A 20,145-nucleotide genomic window follows, 5' to 3' on the forward strand; every position below is an offset into this window, starting at 1 on the left:
ACATTCCCTGCCCTAAAAAGCTGTCAGATGGAAAAATTGGTGTGCTTAGAGAGATAAACCCCACCATTTCAGGGGTTAGCTGGGAGTGAACAGCAGCAGCTGATCCTTGAGCACAGCTCTGAAGTGGAGCTGCTGTCCTGCCTCCCCTTTTCCTGCACCATGTATTGTACCAAACCATTCACATGCAGAGACAGGCTACTGTGAATAGTCAGGTACGATGATATGGCAAAAATCAGGCTCTGAATGCTATTTGGCATGTAGTGACAGGACAAGGGGAAATGGTGTTAAGCTGAAGGAGGGTAGGTTTAGGTCAGATGTCAGGAAAAAATTCATTACTGTGAGGGTGATGAGGCACTGACACAGGTTGCCCAGAGAAGTTGTGGATGCCCTATCCCTGGAATTGTTTTGGCCCAGGCTGCATGGAGCTCTAAGCAACCTGGGATAGTGGAAGGTGACCCTGCCCATGGCAATGGGGTTGGAATGAGATTATCTTTAAGGTCCCTTCCTATGCAATGTATTCTGTGGTTCTACGATTTGTGCCCCCAAATTGCACAAATACCTGTTTAGTTCCTTCCACAGGACCCTGCCTTGAGTGGACTCACTACAAGAAAGACAAGGAGCTACTGGAAAGGGTCCAGTGGAGACCATGAAGATAATGATGGGTCTGGAGCATCTCATGTATGATGTGAGACTGCAGGAGCTGGGACTGTTCAGTCTGAGAGAACAGAGAAGACTGAGAGGGATCTCATCAATGCATATAAATATCTCAAAGGCAGGCGCCAAGAGGATGGTGCCCGGCTCTTTTCAGTGGTGCCCAGTGACAGGATGAGGAGCAATGGCTATAAACTAAACCACAAGATATTCCACTTCAACATGAGGATGAAATTCTTTCCATAGAGAGTGGCAAAGCACTGGAACAGGCTGCCCAGGGAGGTCCTGATGTCTCCCTCTGTGGAAATATTCAAAACCCACCGGCAGACATTCCTGTGTCACCTGCTCCAGGTGACCCTGCCTTGACAGGGCGTTTGGGCTGGATGATCTCCAGAGGCCCGTCCAACCCTAACTATTCTGTGATTGAGCCGTGCTGAGCTGCTCTGCTCCGAGACCCTTTGGGTCAGAGGGGAAACATTCCTCGGTGTCCTTCGTTAAAATCCCTGACTGCCGAAGTTCAGCAGCAAGACGGACACACAGTTTTTTGGAGGACAAGTCACCCTTCGGCAGCCGGATGACCGTGCATGTGCGCGGCCGCGGCTGGGCCCCGGGCCCAGAGCGGCCCTGCCTGCAGCCGCCGCTGTTGCTACGATACCGGCGCGGCGCTGGCTGCGAGCTGCGGCCTCGGCACCGCCGCGGGCCCGGGCCGCCTCCGCCCCGGCACCGGCACCGGCACCGGCACCGAGCCTCTGCACCGAGCCCGCCACCTCCACCCGGCGGCAGCATGGCTGAGGTAACCTGTAACCTGTCCCTCCCTTCCCTTCCTGACCCTGGACAGGACGAAGGCTGCACCTCAGGATAAGGCCAACAACATCACCTGTGTATCATCTGTAGCCATATACCATGCTTATGTGTCACCTGTGTGAGCAGAGCTCAGTTATGTTCTGTGTTGAAAGTAGGAGCAATCAGGCTACTTGTTCCCAGGCTGTAATAACTCTTAAATTTTAGGAGCAGCTGCTACATAAAAGATCGTGGGTGTGATTCCCACCCTGCCTCTGCCCTCATTAGTGCTCGTCTTTTAACTGCATTGACAATCACAAACACGATCAAGACTGAAGTACCTGAAGGGAGCCTACAAGAGAGCTGGAGAGGGTATTTCACAAGAACATGTAGTGGGGACAGGACAGAGGGAAGCAGATACAAACTGAGATTAGGTTTAGATTAGATATGAGGGGAAAATGCTTTGTGAGGGTCGTGAGGGACTGGCACCGGTTGTCCAGAGAAGTTGCAGCTGTCCCATCCCTGGAAGTGTTCAAAGCCAGGTTGGATGGAGCTCTGAGCAATATGGTCTAGTGGAAGGTCCATGGCAGGGAGTTGGAATGAGATGATCGATCTTTAAGGCCCCTTCCAACCCATTTTTTGATTCTGTGGTTTGGAAAGGAGGATGAAATGAGAAGAAAGCTATGCGTCCCAGAGCAGGTTTGAAGGAGGGATGTGCTAAATTTCAGCTCACAGCTGATTGTTCTCTGATGCTGGAGCATGGGCTTCAGTGTTAAAGTTGCACTTGAGATTTTCCTGCTGATAGGAGATCTGCTTCCCTCTCCTAGTGAGACCACCTCAGAGATGCAATTGCAAGGATTTGGCATCAGAACTGAGTTATATGAAAAATGTCTTCTGTGTAAAGTTTAACAGTAGCATTTCCCACAGAGGAAGGACTGGATTGTTTTGGCATTATGGGAGCTTTGAGACGTGCTGCAAGTCTCTTGCACTATCAGGATAGAAATCATAAACTAATCTGACTTTAGAGGGTAGAGAGCTGGGCAGAATTAGGGCTAAAATACTGTGTTTCCTCAGTAGTTGATGCATTATTCTAACACTATCACAATGATGTTATTTTATAGACTTTAAAGCAGTTGTGGGACTCAATTACAAGAACTTTGGCTGGTAAAGCACAAGTTATTTCAGTAAAATTGGGGGAGATGTGTTTGAAAAATAGCCTACAACATGCAAGAAGAAGAGCTGTTATTACAGAAAAATTTTGTCATGATTTCTTAGTTATACTAAGAAATATACTCAGTATGTAACTTTTTTGTGTCCTGGGGTCATAAGTGAGATGTTGAATTCTTCCTGTTTGTTGACTGTTTCACTCAGGAAAAATCTGTCAAACCATATCTAGAAGAAAGTGCCTTTGAAGCACTGGAAAAAGACTCAGAAGAATTCATCAGTATGCTGAACAGAGATGAAGCTCTGGAAAAGTTCCGTGTCGAATATGAGAAGCTCTTTGCTATTATGAAGAAGTCTCGTGAAAATGAAAGACATCTCATGGAGAAATGCAGGAAGCTGAGTGCTGAGCTTGTGGAGAAATCATCTAAAGTAGCTGTGCTCACCAAACTCACTCATGATGATGGGGAAACTATATCATCATTGAAGTCGGTAAAGTGTTGAATAGAATGAATTATGATCTGAAATTTTTCATGAAAAACATAGTAATAAGAAAAACACCTGCAAGAGCACTTGATTTTATGTAGACAGCTAGCTGGAGGACTATGCATAGAGCTGGTGTCTCCGGTTGTTTCACCTCTGCTTTGCTTTGTTTGCTCAGCCTGGTATATTTACAGGTTTCAGTCAAATTCTGTGTTTATTTGCACTAAACCAACTCAGTCAGCTTTCAAGTACTCACTATAGCTTTTCTTTAAGCTTTCCCTCTGTAAAATGGCACATTTCCAGCTTAATGTACAGTTTTTGATTATTAATACTTTTGAAGGGCTGCTTGGATGTTAACTATTGCCAGAACATAAAAAAGATCTACTTTTTGTTGAAGTACAGATTTTAGGCGAGGGAAGTAACAACTTTTATAAATAAATGTTTCACAGTGCTTTTGAAGAGGAATCCTATATAGGAATTCAGTGTGATTTCACCAGTTTACTCTGATGCGTTGTTTGTTATTATGGATTTAAACTTTGTCGAATCACAGTGCTTGGCTCACTAGAAACAGTTGATGTTTTTAGGCTTACAGTGAATTTTCACTGTCAGAAACCTAAAGCTGCCAAGTGATCATAAGACTGTAGTGGAACTTTATTCTGATGATTTAAAAACTTAGCTTTGTGATACCTAGATAGGCTTTAACTTAGCACTTAGTTGGGAGACCTCCATGCCTTGCATTAAAGTGTTTTGTTCCAGTAAAATAAAGTCCGTGTAGCAATCCAGAATGACTTTTGAGCACTACAGAAATAGAAGTTCTTTGAAGTGAAGTTTCTTGTCCTTAGAATTATGAAGAAAATACATTCAGAGTAAATATAAGCAGCAGCACTGTCATCATATGGCTGCAGATTGCAAATCCGTGGTACTGCCCAAAGCCTCTTCAAGGAGGAGGAAAAGCGTGGAAAATCTTGTTGATTTTCACTGCTGCTAATCAAAACCTAGTAGATGAATGTCAGGGACCATTATGATCCTTATAATTTCCTTTTTGCTATTACATGGCAATACCATGCGTGTGAACAGTAGGAGAGGTGATCCTTCATGATGTTCCCAAACTGAGGAGACTCTGTCTTGGTAATGTCATAAAACTGAGGAGTGGAAATGATGGGAAAATAAGAGCCTTTCCAATTTCACCAGCTAATTTGAAGCTCAAGCAGGGTATGACTGAACCATACCGCCTACAACTGAACCCATTAAGTGATTTTCTAGGGGAAAAGCTGCTTGACAATATGATCCTGCTAGAAGTGATGTGCAATGCACCACATGGGGCGTTTCATTTCTTGGCTGTGAGCCAAGCACACCAGCTGACATTTTTCAGTTTGGTTATGAATATTAGTCCTTGTCTTAAAGGTTCAGGAGTTATTTGGATATTGTTTAAAATATTCATGTCTTGTGAGAGGCTTTGCTTGGTAAACCCTTTGTATTCCATGTTATTCTTCTTTCTGAAAGAAAGTTCTATGAGAGCTGTAGTATCGCACTACAATTTTCTTAGCATTCAAAAAACTTGTTTCCAGTGTATCCAAGGTAAATGTTGAAGGAAGTTCAAGTGCTAAAGTAGCCAAGATGATATTCTTCAGTGCTAAATTAAACAATCTGTACCACATTTTAATTATTTATAAGCCATAAAAGAATCCTGATGGGGCTGTTCCTGTAAAAATGGTATAGTTGTTCCAAATTAAGGCCCTAAATCTTGGTGACTTGATGGGTCATTAGGGTAAGAAATAAAGGTTGCAGAAGAAAAATTTTTCTCCGTGTGAAGCCTGTTTGTAATCAGTAGGGTTTGTTTGGGGCAGGGGTTAAGCACACAGATCAGTGGCTGGTGGGATGTGAGTCAGTGATAATCAGTAGCTGTTAACTGTCAGGTGGCAGTTAAAGGATCTGTTTTGTAGTTTTAATAAACTGGACATAACAATCTGCAGTTTACAGTCATATCAAAGGAGCAAAGGGCCAAGCTAATCATGAAGAGAATACAATTCTATTTCTCATGGCTAGGGACACCGATCCATGAGTCTGCGCTGGAAGAACGCTAGGAGAGGAATTTATAGGAGCTTTTACTGCCCTGCTTGAAATTACCAAATTTTCAATTTCCAGGCGTATCAATCCAATATAATAAGAAAGCGTTTCATTAATTCTCAGTTTTTGAGCAATGAAACTGATGTGATCTTTTGGGGTATTTAATGAAAGTAAAGTAAAGCAGTCACACTTCCTAAATTTTGCTTCACAAGTTCCAGAGTTCAGTACTTCTCCAAAGATTTTTAATGATGCCAATGGCAAATATCCAATGTACTTCCTTTAATTATGCAACAGACTGCCATGCATTACCTACCTATCCTGTACTACAATTACCCTATGTTGCTGACACGCTGCATTCTTTCACACTGAATAACAGTAGGAATATTTCTTCTGTGAAAACTTCCATTGTCAAAATTTTGCTCCTTTTTACTTCTGAAAATAACAGATCTATCAATCTGCCCTTACACTAGAAGACAACCAAGATGCAACTGCAAGGAAGCTCAGTTTTGCTGATGTTGAAGTCTGTAGAAAATTCTTATTTAGATTTTGCTTATTAGTATGGCCATCACCCATGTCTTCTTACTTTATTGATAAAAATTGGTATTATCAATACAAATTCAATACAAGTCTTTACATGCCAAAGATAAAGTTCAAAAAGCACAGCTTAGGGTGACCTGATATCAGTGCTTATCTGAATGACCTCATTGACTTCAAGAGATCACTTTTGCAAATACTAATAAGAACAAAATACTCTCTGGAGCTACTAAAACCTTTCAGAGGCTGTATTGATTCTATTCCCCAAAACTCCAGTCATAATGATTTAATTCACCAATTTTAATCACAGTCTAATCAGCCAGCAGAAAGCTCTGATTTAAGTAATCAGCTTTAATCTTACTTTCAATTTGCATTTTTCTAGAGAAATGGTGGTTGTCTCTTACTGATTGACAAATCTGAAACACGTTTATTTACAGTTGTTTTATGCTTTTCTGCTAGTCAGCATGACACACTGTGTCTTCGTGCCATTATTTCAGCCCAATACGCATTTATTCAAATTTCAGAATTGAGCATTTTGTGAAAGATATTAACGAATGAAAAACTTAAAATTTTCTAGATAATACTTAATGCTTTATGTATGATCATTGATGCATTAAACAGAAATTAGAACTCAAAATGTATGACATAAAAAATGATTTTATATATAAAACTGTTTCAAAATGCATGATACATAAGTGAAAAAGCACAGTTTTCCAGCTGAATTTTGAACTAAGTAATTTATTAAGTAATTAAAATACTGTTCATAGGTAGTGAGTTTGACTGTAATTTTCAGCATTTTTGAGCAAGGAAAGCCCAATGTTTAACACTCTATTAGTATGTGTGGAAAAAAAAGAAGAGCAAAAATTCCTGATCTTTATGTTACAGATGGTTTCTCAAATTTGGATATGCTGAGCTAGTTGAATAAATAAAATGGAAATGCATTCCCTCTGCAGTTGGTGGAGGCTACAGATGTTATACTTTGTTTTTCTTTCACCAAATCTTGCCTGTTGCTTCTGCAAGTTCTATTGTTTGAATTTTTAATTTAGGCAGTAAACAGCTAAATATTACATATATTTGATTTTTGAGGGTTCCATAAGTATATTAACAATATACTATAACATAGGTGTTATAATTTAAATAGGGTTGTTTTTTTTAGAAACAGCAATGTCAATTACAATAAAAAATTTCTGTAAACAATTTGATGTAAATTAAATTATTTTATTTTCTTCATTGTGGAGATGGTTTCTAAAGTATTTTTTCCTGCCCCAATTTCAGATGATGGAAGTAGGTGTTGAAAGGGATATTATGGCCTAATATAATGATGCTTCTATTTGTCTTTCCTTGGGGAGACCCTAGAGCTAATGTAGAACTGCACAGCCACACTTGGGGTCTAAATCTATATAAGTCCGTGAAATCCAGAACTGTGCTAGGAACCAGCTGAGAAAAGGGCATCATGCTGTGACTTGAAGCTCAGAGACTTCTAATGTAAAAGTAGTATCTTCATTATTTACTGAGACTTCAGGAACTTTCCTTCCAGTCCAGTCACTTGCTGAATTTATGCTTTTTTTAAAAGCACAGTATTCCAGAAATTGTGGAAACTTCATTCAAACCTGGCAAGGAATAAACTTTTTCTTCTTTTTTTTTTTTCTTTTGATTCATAAGAATCTGATTCAAAGGAGAGAGATGCAGAAGAAGTTAAAAAATGAAGTGAATCCTCCTCCCCTATCCTGTTTGTGGGTATTAAACCCTAGACTTGTGAGAGGTGCACAAATCTGTCATTTAAGTAACTCCATGTGCTAAAATTTGGCATAGGAATTGTGCCTTGTCTAAATAAGTAGTTAAAATCAAATTAAGTCCTTTCAGATAAAAGTGAATAAAGAGGCAGAAAAGTTGAGTAATATCTTTTTCTCATCCAAATCAAGTTGGATGTTCATTGTCCTAACAGCTAATAGGAGTTTTACAGACATGAGCTATTTAAGTAGGTGATACCTTTGTGAGCACTAAATTATCAGTAAGCTTTTACTGATATTGGTAGTAAACACACAATCAAAGCCTCACAGAGTGAAATTTGAGAATGTTTAGATCTGTGTGTTAAAGAAAATGTATTAGAGCTTTTCTGGTATAAACTGACCTAGTCTGAATGGCTCTAAATGTTTGCTATGCTCTCAACTGAAACAAAAGATACCTAGTAAGCGGACTGTTGTGAACCTAATCATGAAAAGGCACAAAAATCTATTTTCTCAACTAAGAAAAATGCAAGGCAATTAATTTCTAATTTGTGGTTATTTTTAAACACAATTTAATTTATGTAATTATTTTCCATTTCATTCCTAGGAGCTTGAAAAGGCCTGGAAAATGGTGGATAAAGCCCATGAAAGGGAACAGAAAACTAAGGAAACAATTAATTCACTGAAAAAGGAAATTTCACGCCTAAATACTTTAATGAAGGAAAGAGCTGGACAGGAGAACAAGTAAGTTTTCCTCAGGGAGAGGGAAAGCCTGATCTGATTTTCTATCATTCTATACCTTGTTTAGCCATGGAGACACGGTGGAAAACAGAGATCTTTTCTGCCTTTTAGTTTTCTCATGAATACACATTTATTTGTCTGTGTGTTTATGCAGCGAGCAAGTACAGAATCATGCTCTGAGTTCATTCAGTATTGGATTAAACTGAGAGATCAAATAAAATGAATACTATGCACTTTCTCAGTATGTGTCATATTGCTTTATCTGACAAACTCTTCAGCATACTTTGAAAATAGGATCCTGTCAACATTTTTACATTTCACAGCAGCAAGGTCAAGTAGATAAATCAAGAAGGTAGGACACTTGATTTCTCTTCTGTTCATAGCTTTGTTAGAAGGCTTTAACACTGTTTGTGTTCTTGTTTGTTTTTTATATTTATACACTTTCAAGATTATGTTTTGTTTTTTTTAGCCAAGCACGCATAGAGGGACCTAGACTGAGATGGAGCCTCTAAGCTACTGCATTGTGCACATAATAATCACCATCTGGAGCTGTTCAGAAGCTCTCCAGAGTCTACTGTTTGTAGTATCAGGTTGTAAGAGACTGCTTATGCTGTAACATGGAGTTAAAGATAAGATTAGGTGTATTAACCCTGTAGCCTGTGCACTGAAATTGCTGGTGGTTGGCCCTCCAGATTATGGCTCAAAATTTTTACAAAGTTTAAGGTATTTATTTATAATATGCATGCAGGATATATATGGGACATGCTCGTCTCTGCACTGTGTATCCAGGCTGCAAATACAGGTCTTCAGTGTGTTCAGACACTTCTCCCTCCAAGGAATGTGCCAGCACATAAACAACCTGGGTCCATGAGAAATCCTTTACCTTTGGTCCCTGAAATGTTCTGGACCTGTTTGACAGCTTTCCTTGGGTCTAAAAGCTTGTTCATCCAACCTCCCCCAGTATAACTCTCCGTACAAGTTTTCTCTCTCTGGCTGCTTTTTACATTTTCCTGCAAGATCCAGGAGCTGTTACTTTGCCAGCACCTCACTCCTGTTTCCAGCTCTGCCCAGGTTGCTGACACCTGCCAGCTTACAATTTCGTCTTGAAATTCCCTCTGTATTGCACTCTGATTCCGTGCTTAAATACTCTGTTCAGTGACAAGGCCATGAGACTAAGTAACTCCTTTACAGATTTCAGCTTTGAAAACCCTATAATCTTTTAGAACAGTTAGGCTGCTTTTTAAGACTGAGCTTGCACCCACAGCTTGGACTTCTTTTCATATCGTAAATGTGTCAAAACAAAGAGTCAGTTTTTATTTTTACATTATGTGATGACTGTAAGACATAACCTAATTAGCTGTCCAGTCAGGTAAGGCACAGAGGGATTGGTTACAACACTGTAACACTTTTGGTCCCTGACTAATTTTGCAGTGGGCATAGAAGAGGGAATTTTTTTCCCTATTACCTTTCTGGGATACAGAAGGTTTATTCAGACCCATGAAGATGTGATAAAACAGGAAAGAGTTTTGACTTGGTTGATGGTGACTCTAATCACAGTAGATAAAGCATGTAATTCAGCTGACCATCAGTCTTAATACAGAAGAGTTTAAAATGAAAAAAAAAAACCCAAAAACTCTTCTTTCTCACAAAAGTCTTTCTCTGGCATAGGAGGAAGAGCAGAAATGGCCTGTGACACTGCTTGACTATTATTTCCTTGCTTCCAGTGTTGAGGATTTGCTAAGATTGCAAGAAGAGGTAACAGAGGAGCGAGACCAACTGTTGTCAGAAGTTGTGAAGTTACGTCAAGGTCTCACTGAAATCACAGAGCAGCAGCAGGAAACAGAAAAGGCAAAAAATGAGGCAGAGCAATCCGTTTTGCAGGTCTGTACTGATCACCAGATGGTGATTTTAGGCTTTGTCCTGAGCATTTCTCCACACTTGCAGTTGAACTCCAGTGACTAGTGTGCTACTACCTGTTCTTTCATCTCTTAAACATTTTCAGGAGTGCTCTGAATGGACTCTGCTGTGAATGACTTTTATATTTTTCTGTAATTCTAGATTATGTACTTCGCAAAGCGTATTGTCATGTACCAGTTGCTTGCCTAGCTTCCCAATACCCCAATGAGACAAAGGTTGCTTTGTGTGAACTGTAATCTTCTTTAATGCTGAAGAAATGGGATGTTTTCTGTATTGTAAATCCTTATGCCTCTAAAGAGACACTTAGAACATAGACCTGGAATGAAGATTCTTGGTCCCTTGCTGTTGGCAGTGGTTGCCATATTATGAGATACTATAATTTTTAAGAATGTATCAAAATCTGACCTAGAAAATATTGAAGTTATTTTTTCTCCTTTATGGAAAGCTTTTACAGGTCTTTACTTTTTTTTTTTTTTCATGGTTGGGGACCTCCTACTTTCTTCTTTACACTGATTTTGATTACTGTTTTTCAGCTTAATTTTTTCACCACACAATTGTCTGTAGAGAGCAGTCATACTCCATCTCAGCCTTGCATTGAGTTGGGCTTTCTGTTTTTCTGACCATCTGAATAGACAGTTGTTTTTTGTGATCAGTATGTATGGCTTTCTTGAAATGTATAGAGCAACTAGAGATAGAGAAGGCTGAGGATCAGTGGAGTAGCCACTGAATGGAAAGTAGAAAAAGATGGAAGATGGGATACAGAACTCTGATATATCAAATATATAAGCATAATAATGAGAAATGAAAGAATTAAAGCAGAATATAAATTGGGGCTGGAGCAAGACACCAGGAGAAAGGAAGAGTAGAAAATAACACTTAAGCAAAGAACAGAGAAGAGGTAGAAGGAGCATTTGGATTTCAATTTTTTATAAATTACAAATAGGAAAGTAATGATCAGTCTAGGTTTCATGCACAGAAATTGTTTCTATTTTTAAAGCAGATGACTGGGAATGTACTAGAAGAGAGTATAAAATCTTTGTTTTTCTGACAGCATTGTGGTCATGAGAGAAAAGAGTCAAAACTTGTTGAATCTTGGCAGCCTTAATCTTCTGATGCACACTTCATCAACCCTTAAATTTAAAGAATTGTTACAGCATTTGTAATCACCTCCCATTCTCCCAGTATGAAATTACTCTCCACTTCAGACTGCTTAAATGACAATGGCTCTTTGAAGATTCTATTGAAGACCTTGTCAGTTCTGGCAACTGTTCATCTCTGGGTTCAGAGGGGGAGAAATCTTTAAGCAAAGAACATCTTTCAATTGCTGATCCCTGGCTGAACCAAGTATTTCCATATGGATCAGCCCCCTGTGTCTCCTCTCTGCTGATTCTGCTCCATCAAATTTTTTGTGGAGGGAGAGAGCAGGAGTCACAAGACAGTCTATTAAATATGAGAAAAATTTCCTCTTTCAGAGTTCCCACGTAGGAACTTTGAGAGTAGAAAGATTGAGACCAGTTGTGAAAATGAACACTGGTCTGACATCTCTCCTTTAATATCAGTGTAATAAATGTTTCTGAGAGAATAATAAAAAGAAAAATCCTTGCAATACAACATCAAGCCCCAATTAATTTTAATGCTGCCTTCAGAAAGTACCACTTTGCAAGTAACTTATAACAGTAAAGATGTTTGTGCCACTGCATCTCCAGACGAATGCTTTTATGTTTGAGCTGTATCAGACCCTTCTGTCTGGGTGAACTGACTGGTGTTTAACAAATTTTTGTCATCAATAAATAGCGCCCTCATACAGAATTTTTTGTTCAACCATTAGAAAATATAATTGATCTGGCATATAGTGGTGATTTCAGTAATATAGAAGCTCTTGTTTTTGAAATCAAGCATAGTCAGAGAGCTGAGAGGAATTGTTTTCCTGAGTAAGAGGCAGCAGAATTTAAAATTGTTTTCTTCTCTATTATTATAGCTTCAGCAAGACATCCAGCTGCGTCAAAGTGAGGAATTACGAGAGACACGAAAGAAGGAAAAAATGGAGACTGAGCTGAAAAATCTTCTAGATGAAATGGATAACAAGGAAGCTGAGGTCCAGAAGTTACAGCAAGAAATAGAGAACAACAAAGAGAAACAAATGGAAATAGAAAATAATCTTAGAGAGCAGAAGGTAGGGTACATGGCACTGTATTCATCAGGTCTAAGATTAGAGTAAAAAGTGTAATTAAGAAAAGAAGAAAATGAATTTTCCTGAAAGGAGAGGGAGGGAGAATATTCTAAGTTATTACATTTTAATAAACACTTTTATATAAATATTAATTTACTAATTAATTTACTAATAAATAAGTATGTAAAGCTTGCTGACAGATTTCAGATAGATTTCTCACAGAAATCGGTAGTGGATCGCAATGATATTGTTCATCTTGAAAAATCACTGCAAATGAGACACAGTCTGTGAAGAGCATGGATGATCTATAGGAGCAGGAGACTGCCAGGTTGGACTTCTGACTGTATCGCCAGTTTTGCTATTGATTGTGTCTAGTGCCATTGGTAAAATAATTTTACCTCTATCCCCTTCTTTCTTCTTTTTCACAATAATTTTTATCTGCTTCTTGAGCCTGTGAAAGGGCAAGGAACTGTCTTCATAAACCTTTTTGATTCATTGTCCTCATTCTGTTTCTAAAAACTATCTGGACGTGTCCTAACACAGTGTTCTGCAAGTGTGTGAATTTTCAGGTTTTCAGTCCATTTCCTCTGACTTTGAGAAACTCTCAGAGAAGCAATTTCAGTAAATGGCAGGGGAGATCTCATCACTGTAAACCAGTCCTACCTCAAGGGAAACTTCCTTGTGAGTTCTGTGTGTCTTGTAAATTTATGACTTCAATGGCTTTTTCTTCCCTTCTGGTCCCTGATTTGAGAAGGTAGAGGTCTGCGCCAATTTTTAGTCAACACATAGTCGTAATAAAATACTCAATATAAAAAGATAGAGAGAAGACTTGATTATTTCTCTGAATATCACTGATTTGATGCAGCTTTTGAGGGCAGCTCCATCATCTGCCATAGCAATCACATTGTTTATAGAATTCTTGGTTCTGTTCCATTCTTCCTCCTTTTTATAGTCTCTTTCAGCCTTTCAAAGTGTAGATTTTAGGGACATGCAATTATTCAAACTGTCCTGGAAACCAAGAGTTCACATAAAGAGCTGTGTGTGGGCTAATTAACCAGACTCTTGCATTGTCTTCCTTGCCTGTGCTGGCTTGAGGGTGTCTGTGAAGGCCCTGAATCTGAAGGCTCTTTTGTTAGAAGTCTGTCCAAAACACAGGCTGTCCAACTCTGCAAGGGTCAGAGTAGAGATCTTCAAAAGAAGGTGACACAGCTATTGCTATTCATCAGGTTATTGTCTCAATTGAATTGTAGTTGTTTGTAATGCCTGATATTCTTTTATTCTTATTCTTATTTTATTAGAAGTTTCTAATGAAATACCCTTTCTTGCATGACATTGAAAATGGTTTGATACAGCTGCTATAAGGTTTATCCCACCCCTGTCCAAGACTCAGTAAATGATTGCCAGAAACAATCAGGTTTCAGGTAAAAAGTGTTATCCTGACATTTGCAATATAAAAAAGAGTATTCCTTGTTTTTACACTAGATTCTACTTCTCTTCCTTTCATATTTTTTAAGGAAGCAATATAAATTGACTTCATCAGGAGTGAAAAATATGATGGTTGTTCATTCCTCATTTATATCTGTAATATCTGTGAGGAAATTTCCATCAAGCAGAAGATAAATCTGGTAGCTCCAGTATTGAAATATGTGTTCTGTACAGAAACCACAAAACCACTATTCTAGATATTTAACTGAAGACAAATTAAAGAGCAAAATGCTTTGTCCTGGTCTCAGCAAACCCTGTACCCAGAGAAATGCTGGGTACATTAATGTAAGATGTAAGCACATTAATGTAAGATGCTTTCTCATAGAACAGAGCTCCCCTGCCCTCTGCCGATTGATGATTTGAATCTCATTTTCAGTAATTGTATGTAGCAAGCAGTATTATGTGATGGTTGCCAAATGCCTAACAAGAAGTAAAATATCTATCTACCACCTACAATAAAGACCTGCTAAGCTTCCAGAAAAAGAAAATTACACTGGATGTGTTGCTCATTAGAAATTATAATTTCTCCATGTCATATTTAGTAATATTAGTAATTTCATTAACAGTGAAGACTGGTTTTTAAGCAGACAACAATCTGCAGCAGCTTTTATCTTCTGGGTAGCAGGAAGGTTCTGTCTTCAGCTGTATGTAGATATTGTAATGAGATTTAGAAGAATTAATAGGATTGTTCTTTAATCTAACAGATATTGAATGAAAAAGCTGGTAAGGAACTTGAGCAATTGAAGATGAAATATCAAAAGCTCACAGAAGAGAGTGGGCAGCAGAATGCAATGATTGATGATGTGATGAAGGACATTGGTCAGAAGACGGCACAACTGAAAGTAAGTTCCAGAAGGTGCATCCTGCCAGCTGTATCATTCCAATGACATCTTACTGCTTGGAACAGGGATAACTTCAGTCCTTGTCCTGATGGTTTCCCACTGGTAGTTTTGGAGGAAATGTGAATAGTTTTTAGGAATAGGTCTGGCTGATGCTGGATGCCGTTCTTTCTATGGCAGTACCATGGTCATGCTAATCTCCATCCCTCTCATCTGACAACATAGCACCTGTTTTCCTGGAGAAGTTGTTTCATAAAACACATGAACCAAAATGCTCAATACACTCTATTCATAAAGGATATTCATAAAGGATATAAAGGATTCATATTCATAAAGGATACGTGGTCACAAACATGGGGTCTCTTTTCAATCCTCGGATCTTCAAATAAGAGCAATGACTTTCTTACAATGACTAACGTAATTTGAATTTTGCCAAAATCTGCTGAAAAATATTAATAAATTATAACAATGGTGTCCTGGATAGCTTGCACTGAAAGGAATTGCTTTCAGCACAAAATTTCTTTCCCCTCAGTGTCAGGTGAGAAAGTTAAATATAAGTAACCAAGATGGTGTTTACTTTCAGATCTAAATGGTTTTGTTACCTGACTTCACATTACTTAAGTAATGTTATACAACTTACTACTTAAGTCATTGTGTACAACTTTATACAAGAAGTTTCAGTTGAGGAAGAATTAAAGGATTCCTGCATATTCTTTTTAGCGTACTTTGAGAGCACTTGACAAAGTGTAATGTATAGATGTTGGATGCTATTATGCTATTTACCATATCTTGCATTTTGTGTCACCATTGGAATTAAAACACTAAACATTAGAAAATTCAGGTAGAAAAGAATTATCTTCTTGAGTTTTATTGAGTCTAACTAATTCACCTTAATAAAAGGCTTGTTTGCCAAGAGAGACTGTTAGTCTGATAGAAACTAACCCCTGTCAGATTAAAAGCTCAGTTCACAATTGATACAACATAGATGATTCTGATTTGGATCCTTAATGGAGGATGGTAGGAGCTTTCTTTCTGTTTTATAGTATTAGGCAAACTGAAGGATGTTTTTCTTACCTCTTTGAAAACAAATTACTGTCTCTTCCAGGTTATCCAGTTTTATCATTACCAATACCATCATTGTTTAAAACTTTACAAATATGACTTATATCTGGGACTTCAGAGTGTCAGAGGATTTTGATTCTATGATCTTATCCTGATTTCAGGAAAAGTTGGTGGAACTTTTAGAGTCATGCACATGGGCTTCTGGGAACAAAAAAATAGAAGATACTACCCAGTTAGTAGTTAAGCCAGCTGCGAAAGCCAAAGCTTATGAGCCCTTATGAGTCATGATCTGCAGTGCAGTTTTTGTAGGGATTGTGCCTGCAATACCATCCTGCAGTCTGCTGAGTGCTGGGCAATGTCAATTGTCAAAGTACTCTTAAGGCACTTTGAAGGTTATTGTCAGTAAGAACTGAGGAGATTTCCATTTTCCCAGAGGATGCTTCATAGCAGGATTCCCCATCCCACGGAATCAGTATCTGAGGCTGTAAGTGGAACACTGTAGTCTGTGATGGCTGTAATACCTTTCCTTCTTAAAAGGAAAACCATTGATTGCTATTGTGATTATTGGTTATGTTTCCCACTAACCAGTTATGCAGCATTTTGATTGATTATTTTTTCCTCTATTGTATAGTGAATGAGAAAGACTCTAGATTTTGCTTTTTCTTTAAAGGCACAGGTTGTAAAAGAGATAGGGATAATACATACCTGCTATTTAGGGACATGCAATCAGACCACACTACAGATATCCTTCTCATCATAGTCACTGTGCTTAGTACTTCAAATGAAAATAGAGCTGCCTGTTTTTAATCTACTGGTCTAATTGGGTAGTGCTGTGTGAGGTTTGCAGCTGGAGGTTCCTTATTGATCATCTTCAGCCCTAAAGTGTAAGATTTGATTATAATTTTCCTTTCCCAAGCTGGCTTTGTTTAAATTATTTTAAATATTGTTCAATTAGCTAATTATCTTTCTGCAGCTGACCCACAGCATTTATAGCTTTCTTCCTGAGTTTCATGGAGTAAGTGTACACCAAATAAAAAAGCATTTTGTTCTTTATTTCTGTGGATGCTTTCTCTCCCCTTCCCTTGTTGCTATTCTGTAGGAGATAGAGGATGAAGCAGCTCAGATGCACCTTGAAATTTCAAAGCTGAGCAAAATGAGAGATGTTCTCCAGAACAAGCTGCGTACTGCAGAGGAACAAAAAGTTGATGCAGAACATGAAAAAAACATGCTAAAAAATCAAATAATCAGACTGGAGAAAGGTAGGTGCCTAACAGATAGGTGGATCTGTTTTCTGTCTTCCAAGTTATTCTAGGTACGCAAATAAGCATTAACATCAGCTAATACGTAGGTTTGTAAAACCTGTTCACAGCTAATTGAACTGATCATTTAATGTCAAGGCTTTAAAAAAAGTCCAGTGAATTTTTTCTGCATTTTTAGCAGCTGTACAATTTGAACCCAGAATTCATTGTCTTTTCTCTTTTTCTCTAGAGTTAGAGACAGCCAAAAAGCAGGCAGAGGCTGACAAGAGAACCATAGATGGGCTTGTAAGGGAAAGGGATATGCTAAACCAGGTGAGTTTGCATTAGTCATATTGATAAGCCTCAGAGCTTGAAAATGAAAAGCCTGTAGCTTAACATTCACAGCAACACAAAAATGTAAAATACATAATGTTAAGTTAAAGTCTTCAGATTTCCTTAAGCAGATGCACAAACTACTTCTTTTCTGTGCACTGAAGTAGTGGTATTATCTATAAACACACAGAAGATTTCCAAGTTTTAATATATAAACCATCAGGGGGTTCAAACTGTAAACCCATTATTTGGTATCCACAGAGTTTGTTACATCTGTGCTTTTACACTCTGTATCTTATGAAGTTTGGTACTAATCTAGGCCAACTAAGTGTTTGCTAATAAAGGAGCAGCCAGAGTGTTGATACATTGTGTTGCAGCTTGGCAGGCTGTTTGACTAGAAATCCTTGCTTTTAGATATGTTTCTCATACTGATGGTTTCCCATCAGCCCAAGGTTCTTGTACTGCAGCGTAGCATCTCATGTTTATGGGCAGTCCTGAAGTGTTATCTACTAAATTCAATGCTAAAAGATGATTTCTGACGTGCTTTATTTGGTGTACATTCACTGTCCTGTGTCTTGAATCTAGCAGAGGCTCTGATTTGACAGGTAAAAAATATTTGTTTTGTACAGGGAAAGAAATTTAAAGTGGGACCTGGAGGCTGATATGTTGATGTTTTCTGTTTAATCTTTATGCAAAATTTTAAAGTAAGCTTGGTTAATTTCAAGCTTTAATCTTCTATTTAAGACATTAGAAAGAAGTGTATTTGGCTTTATTAATAATGTAACTACTATTGGCATGCTTTACAATTGAAATGCCTTAAAGCTGGTAAGGATTTTCCAGTCATTAGTTATATCCACTTGTAAACAATCCTGTCAGTTTTATTTTGTAATGCAGACACTTGTGTTTTAACTTCAAATCAGAAAAAGCTCCATTTAGCAGCTGTGCTAGAGATTTTGGTTTTTAAATCAGATTTGAGGTTCAAGTGTTTCAACTGAACAAATTAGATAAGGAATAATAACATTGAAAAGTCCATAATCCACTTTGACAATGGCATGCTTTTTTCATAGTGGTGACAGTGTTGCATTTTCAGCTCAATACTCATTATTTTTTGTTCCCTATAGAACTTGATCAAGGCTACAAATGCTACTCAGAAGCAGATAGATCTGGTGAAGCTCCATGAACAGTCAAAACAGAACTTGGAAACAGAAATCCAAAGTTATAAGATAGAAGCTCAGAAACAAAGGAAGATTATTTACCAATTGGAGAAGGAGAGAGAGAGTTTCATCAAGGAAACAAGTGAGCTCAAAGAGAAGGTAGTAACAGCTCTTTGTGTAAGGGGTTCTTCCCTGTCTTACTCTCAGAACTGTGAAGATGATACATTAATTTTCTAACATGCTAGTGAAAGAAAGCTTGGATTGGTGGTCTTCATACAGAGTACAAATTTTTCTTCTTGTCAATGCTTGTTGCCTGCTACTGCTTCAGCTCTTTCTAGGGAAACCTTATCAATGGGAGAGAGAATTATTAGTACTGTGAGAGACTTGGAGTCCAGCCCTGTATTGCACTGATTCAGCAATCAATTGAGAAATGAAGCTGGGGCTGGAGTTCAAACCAAGGCCCCTTGACTTCTTATACATGAGTCCCACAGATGAAACTCCCATATGCAGTTGGAAGTTATACTTTGTCCTGTTTTATCTGCAAAGGACCTTATCTTGCATACGACCGGTGTCCTAAAATTGAGGCCAGTGAGAGCTATCAGTGCTCAACATCTTTGTAAGGTACTTAACATTTGGAAGGCTTACTCCAGTATGTGAAAACATCTCAGCATGTTTAAGATAGACTGCAAAACAAGTTTTTTAGGAGCAGCTGCAGAGAAATACTGCATAAAATTTGTTGCCTCCTGCCCATTATTATGTATAACTTTACTCCTGATGGAGTAAAATCAGGAACATGTTTTTAACATGTTCCATTAATTGCTGAATATCACATTGGAGATCCCTCCAAGGAGCTCATTGGTTTACTGGGATTGGCTTTCAAGTGGTTTCAACTCAAAAGTTATTTGCTATCTTTTCATGGTAAAATTATCCTTCCAACTTCATATGACCAGGGACTTTTAAATCATTTTGGAATGGTATATGCTGCGTTGCCTGGAATACCTCTTGTCATTTTCTTGTAAATAATATTCCACACAAGTGAGATTTGTCTTTGTTGCACAGTCATATTTTTCTTCTTTCCTTCATAGTGCATTTCTAACAGTGTAGAAATGAGTTAAGAACATTGTAAACTAGGGCCAGAGAGTAATTCATAACACTCATAACTACACGGCTCTTTCTTTTAATTCTGTATGGGGTTGCCCATGATATTTTGATAGTGAGAATGACGAATGTTTGCTTGCTTACTTTTTCTTTTTTCCCCCCTGCCACTTTGGGTGTAAATTGTCTATCACTTCTTATAAGGCAGAGTCTCAGTAAATGGCTTATGACACTGTAGCTGTTTGTATAATCATTCCTGCATTGTGACTGAAAGTTTCCAAAGGACTGGCGGGCTTCCTTGGCTCGCCAAAGGGGCAGTTCCTGACTCTGCTTACAGGTGAAGAGCAGCAAGAATAGTTTTGAGCATGGGAGTATGTGAGGCTCATGTCCTTCACATCCAAATGCAGGGTAGAAGGACATAGGATCAGGATTATTATGTAAATAGGTAATATTTAGGTTCACTGTTTGACCTATTCAGACTTGAGAAGCTGTGTCAAAACTCCAGGAGTCACTTCACAGCTGGTGGGAAATAAGCTACTGATGGCTTATGACTTACTTATGGCTATGGCCAGTCAGTGCTCTTCTGTCATCTTTTGCCACCAAGCTGCTTTTGCAGGAGATTGCACCCACCTTTGGAATCGTATAAGAACTGGAAAAGAGCCAAACCCATCTAAGCCGAGACATGTAGCCATACTGGCCCTGAAAGCT

At 38.4% G+C, this 20,145-nt stretch overlaps 1 protein-coding gene across 1 annotated transcript in view; it reads left to right on the top strand.

Moving 5' to 3' along the window:
- Window positions 1-1,225: 1,225 nt before the first annotated feature.
- Window positions 1,226-20,145, top strand: part of CFAP58 (cilia and flagella associated protein 58) — a 56,535-nt gene continuing 37,615 nt past the window's right edge. Inside the window, exons 1-9 of the mRNA XM_058842053.1 lie at window positions 1,226-1,444; window positions 2,803-3,084; window positions 8,011-8,147; window positions 9,869-10,025; window positions 12,040-12,234; window positions 14,421-14,558; window positions 16,717-16,876; window positions 17,106-17,188; window positions 18,310-18,501. Of these exons, the coding sequence (XP_058698036.1) occupies window positions 1,226-1,444; window positions 2,803-3,084; window positions 8,011-8,147; window positions 9,869-10,025; window positions 12,040-12,234; window positions 14,421-14,558; window positions 16,717-16,876; window positions 17,106-17,188; window positions 18,310-18,501 (1,563 nt within the window). The remainder of the gene's footprint in view (window positions 1,445-2,802; window positions 3,085-8,010; window positions 8,148-9,868; window positions 10,026-12,039; window positions 12,235-14,420; window positions 14,559-16,716; window positions 16,877-17,105; window positions 17,189-18,309; window positions 18,502-20,145) is intronic.

Source organism: Poecile atricapillus, chromosome 6 (genome assembly GCF_030490865.1).
Source record: "Poecile atricapillus isolate bPoeAtr1 chromosome 6, bPoeAtr1.hap1, whole genome shotgun sequence".
In the NCBI taxonomy this organism is placed as follows: Eukaryota; Metazoa; Chordata; class Aves; order Passeriformes; family Paridae; genus Poecile; species Poecile atricapillus.